The sequence below is a fragment of the Bos javanicus genome, chromosome 19 (genome assembly GCF_032452875.1).
Source record: "Bos javanicus breed banteng chromosome 19, ARS-OSU_banteng_1.0, whole genome shotgun sequence".
Taxonomy (NCBI): domain Eukaryota; kingdom Metazoa; phylum Chordata; class Mammalia; order Artiodactyla; family Bovidae; genus Bos; species Bos javanicus.
Window position 1 is genome coordinate 35,788,066 of NC_083886.1, and position 4,817 is coordinate 35,792,882.

A 4,817-nucleotide genomic window follows, 5' to 3' on the forward strand; every position below is an offset into this window, starting at 1 on the left:
GACATTTGAGTTTTTTTTTATTCTCATTCACAGTCCTTGCGGCATAGCTTTACTTCGGCAGGAAGGATACCAGAGAGGAGAGATGCCTGGGAGGGAAGGCAGACAACACCCGCCCCCGCCCAAGCCCCCGCCAGCTCCAGGGAGAACACAGGGTCAGCGAGGACAGCTGGTGTTGGCACAGTGGGGGCTGGGCTGGCAGCAGCCAGGGGCACCCTAGGCTCTGGGCCAGGTGAGCAGCAGAGAGAGCCTTGGCTCCCCCAATGATGACAGAGCCCTCCCAGGGCCTCCGAGGCTAGAGGGGAAGGGCCTTCCCCCAGGTTAGCCCCCGCTAGTCAAGGCTAGAGAGCAAACCAGGCATACAGCACGGAAAACAGGCCTGAGGGTCAGCCAAAAGCTACGTTCTGAGGATCCCAGGTGACTCCAGCCCCGGGGGTGGGGGGGACCAAACAATGTCCACCCAAGCACCAGCAACCTGGAGATGCCCGCACCCAAGGGAAGCATGATACCCTCGAGACAGAAAATGACAGTGGCCTCATCCCTGCCTGGGACTCATGGCAGCTCCTGCAAGCCAAGAGGGCAGCCCACACCCCCTCATTCCAGCTAAAAGCAGTGGTGTCTGTTGCCCAGCTGCATCCACCCTCTAGAGCAGCCCCTCGGGGGCCTGTAGGCCATGGTACAGCGCAAAGCCCAAGTCGTCGATCTCTTCCTCCCGCAGGCCATCTAGGAGGTTCACGCTGCGGTTGAAGTGGCTGGGCAGGCTGGCCCGCTCCAGGCTGCTGAGCAGCAGCTCCAGAGCCTGCAGGAAGTGCTCCCCCAGGGCCTCCTCGGCCCAGTCAGCCTCCTGCTCGCCCAGGCGCAGAACCACCTGAGCCAGGCGGTCCCGGCCCAGCCGCCATAGAGCTGGGTGACTGCGGCAGACAGCGCAGAGCAGCAGCAGCAGCCGCCGACGGGTCCCAGCGTCCTGCTCATCCAGGGCCCGCAGCCGGGCAGCCTCAGCCGGGTACCAGTCCTGCAGCCAGAGGTTCCCAGCCAGCCCCTCCAAGGGCCAGGCCAGCAAGAGGTCTCCGTCCTGGGCTCCGGCCACGGCCAGCAGCACGGCCACGGTGAGCTCCAGGCACTCGTGCTGCACCTCCAGCAGCAGCTCATCTGAGGCCACGCATGGCCGGATCAAACACCCGAGGAGGCTGCCGATGGCTGGCCAGTTGACGGAGGCAGTCAGGGCCTTGCGGAGCAGCTCCAGCAGGACCCGGGAGGAGAGGTAGCCACCCACCAGGAAGCGGTCCCAGGGGCTGCTCCCACGGGGGCGGAACTCCAGCTGAGTCCTACGCACAGCCCAGCAGCGAGGGTCTTGGGCTACAGTGTCTGAGCCGGCCACCAGGCTCCACAGGCCTGGCTCCAGTGCCAGGGGCACCAAGAGCCGCACAGGGTCGGCAGCTCCCACCTGCAGCCCCTCGTAGAGTGGCCCGCCGGGCACAAGCGCCCCGAAGGGCAGGTCTGGGAACTTGTTCCGCAGATAGGCCTGTAGTTCCAGGGCAATGTCGCCCGCCAGCTGCTTGGCCAGAGACACGTGAGCCCCTGGCGCGGTCACATGATCCCGCTCAAAAGCCAGCAGTTTCTCCTGGAACGTCAGACACAGCGGCGGTGCCGGCGAGCTAAGCAGAGGCGATGTCTGGGGCCCTGTGTCAGCAGGCCCTTCTGAAGAGGGAAGGGGGACGGGTCAGAGACCCGCCTGGGATGGGACCACCTGAGATGGCACTGAGCTCAGTGATGCATTCTCACCATCTGAGACCCCTCCCAACACCCTGAGGCTGAAACCCAAGGTCTCAGTTCCCCAGGTGAGGGCCCCCGCCATCACAATGCTGCCACCTCGCTCTGGTGCCAGCCCCCATGGTCTCACGTCCTGGTGGCTGGAGCCTCAGCACCACGCAGGAGGGAGAAGGCATCCAACACACAAGGGAGCCCACAGGGAGCAGGGACCCGAGCAGGTCACACGGTCACCAGGGCAGGGCCTGGGCTACATCTCCCGAATGTGACCACCGAAATGGGACCCACCCAGGTCAGAGGGGAAGGGGTGCCGCTCACCTGGAGCAGAGAGTGAGGGGGCTGGAGGCGGCACCGGCTGGCTGAGGGCGGCGGGCGGGGGCCGGGACTGGAGGCATGGCGTGGCCTTGAGCAGGCTCAGGTCCTGCCAGCTGTCCTCCAGGCATGGGGCGTCCCCCTTGGTGTCGTCCTCGTCCCGGGGGCTGGTGGCCCTGTCAATGAGCTGCAGGCAGAGGGACACAGGTGAGGGCATCTGAGGCCTGGGTGGCCACGGCAGAGCCAACCAGGCGGAGAGGCGGAGGCAGGTGCAATCTCAGGCAGTCCCACCTCCCCAGCCCTGCTGTGGAGTCCGTGTCAGCAGGCCAGCCCAGCCTTACCCGCTTCACGGCCAGGGTAGCAATGCCCAGCACTGCAGCTCCGCCCACTCCCAGCACCAGGCGGGCATTGGCCAGGAGGAAGTCTACAGCGCCTCCCAGCACCTCGCCATCACGCCGCTTGCTCCGATTCTGGGAGAACTCCGCCATGGTCAGTCTGCCTGTAAGGGAGCCAGGGTGCAGGGGCCACTCAGTGAGGGGCCGGCCTGTCATCCAGGCAGGTGCTCTACAGTCAGAGTTGGGGTCACAAGGGGGCTTCCAGAGAATTTCCGATGAGAAAGGGGCCACCTGCAGGTTTTCTTGGGAGGAGACTGAGAGCTGGCCCAGAGACCTCCCCCCACCAAAACCCTCAAACAACCCACCTGTATGACTTTCTCACAGAGAAAGACCCTAAGGCCCATGGCAGGTCAGAGAAGGGAGACGATCTCCCCGATCCCACCTTCCAGGCCCCCTGATGTCGCCAAAGACCATGAGGTGGGTCTTATCAGCACCATCCCCATTTACAAAGAAATAGGTTGTGGATCACACAGTGAGTGGTGGGGACTCAGACCCAACCTATGATCCCAGGAGCAGGTCTATCTTGGTTCCTAACAGGCCCTGCAGGAGAAAACCAAGGCCCAGAGAAGACCACGGCTTGAGGACCCAGGCAGCCTGCACTGGACAGCCTCAGGCCTTTGAGGGAACCTCAGTGAAATTCAGGGGCCCACAGTTACCCCCAAATCTCAGCAGGGCAGCCCCAGAGGCAGGGCTACCAAGTCAAAGAACAGGACAAGTGAGATGGCCCACGATACCCTGGGGGGCAAGGGCTGGCTGTCAACAGGTATGTGTCAGACAAGGCTGAAGGCCCTGCTGTGGGGACAGGGTGTAAGGGGGCTCTAAAGACCACAGCAGGGTCGGTCCAGTGCCCTGGACAAGGGCCTCTAAGGCTCGGGACAATAGTGGATGGAGAGGGGTCTCAGCTGCTGAGAGCCCAGGCCACGGCAGGTGAGCTGAGGGCCTGAGTGTGCCAGATACTCTTAGCTTGTCTGTAAGATGGAGCAGGTGCCACGACAAACCGTTAGACATGCGGAACCCAGAAGTACAGATGGCTGGGACCTCAGGCATCTTTGCCAGGCCCAGCAAGCTGAGCCCCAGACCTCAGGTCCTGAGCACTGAGAGTGTGTGTGACCAAGGGACAAGCCCAGGGGACCAGTCAGATGGCCAGGCAGAACTGTCACCCTGAGGATGCCTGAACAGATGACGCTGAGCTCAGAGCCAACTCAGCCCCAAGGACTTTTGGCTGCCCTGCTCCCAGCGGGTGCCGGAGCCCGGTTGCCAGGTGGGGCCTACAGCCCCGCACCCGCCCCCCTTTCCCAAGCTAAAAATAGGAAAGACGGCGGAGGGGGTTGACCCAGCGTGGCCCCGCGGCGGCTTCCTTCATCAGGACTGCCAACCGCCTCCAAACTGTAAAGCGCACAAAGCCCCCGCCTGTCTGACCCGGGGCGCGCAGACCCTAACCAGGGAAGGGGAGAGGGAAAGGCCAGGCCTCCCCTAGCCTCCACCAAGCCCCGGACGCGAGGACACCGAAGCCCGGGGAACGCCAGGATGGGCCCAAGAAGCGACCAGAGCTCGGCCCGATCCGGCTCTCTCCCGGCCGGAACCGCGCGGCCGGTGGAGGCCACGCCCCGTGCCCCGGCCGTACCTGCGTCGCGGCTTCGGCGCCCCGACCGGGGGACGCAGGGGGCCTCTCGGGCCGCGCCCCGGGGCCGCCTGGGAATGGAACGTGCAGGACCCGGGAGTGGAACGCCGAAGCCTGGGGCGGGCGCGGGCCCCCGGCTCGCAGACGGATGGGCCCTGACTCCAATCAGAGCGCTCAAGGCCGTGCCCACGTGCCGCCCTGAGGCGGCCTCGGCCAATGGCGGCCGAGCGCTCCTCGGGGCGGGGCTCCTCGGCGAGCACCTCCTTAAAGGCGCAGGGCCGTGCTCCAGGACTCGTTGGTGGGAACGTGAGCTCCTTCCCGGCAAAGGAAGCATCCGGTGGAGCTCCTGGTCACTGTAGTCTGCGGCCGCCTCTCCAGTGAAGGGTATACTGGTCCTGTCACTTACTGGGACCGCCATGTGCCGGCCCAGGGAGGCCTCCCTCGAGGGGCAAGCGGGCACGTAACCGCGCACCCGGGCTGGCCTACGACCCGGGACGCCTAGGAGTGTGGGCACTGGCCCCGGAGCGTCTCCCTGAGGCTCGTGGCTCCGGACGAGGATCCGGGCGTCCTACTGCCACTGCCGCCAGAACCACCCGGGTCCCCGGCTTTGACCAACGCAGGGACAGCCGCGGGCCGAGAAGGCCCTTCGGGGTACCGGAACACCGCGCTCCTCGAGGCCCCACGCTCCAGAGCTGGCCCCGAGCGTCCCCGGGCTGAGGGGTGGG

At 65.4% G+C, this 4,817-nt stretch overlaps 1 protein-coding gene across 1 annotated transcript; it reads right to left on the reverse strand.

Annotated features, from left to right (window-relative positions):
* Window positions 1–4,776, reverse strand: MIEF2 (mitochondrial elongation factor 2). The gene is made up of 4 exons (XM_061391223.1): window positions 4,096–4,776; window positions 2,418–2,575; window positions 2,083–2,263; window positions 1–1,695 (listed from the first exon to the last, which is right to left on the reverse strand). Exons 1-4 carry the CDS (start codon window positions 4,508–4,510, stop codon window positions 641–643), a joined length of 1,809 nt encoding a protein of 602 aa, XP_061247207.1. The 5' UTR covers window positions 4,511–4,776; the 3' UTR covers window positions 1–640.
* Between the last annotated feature and the right edge of the window lie 41 nt (window positions 4,777–4,817).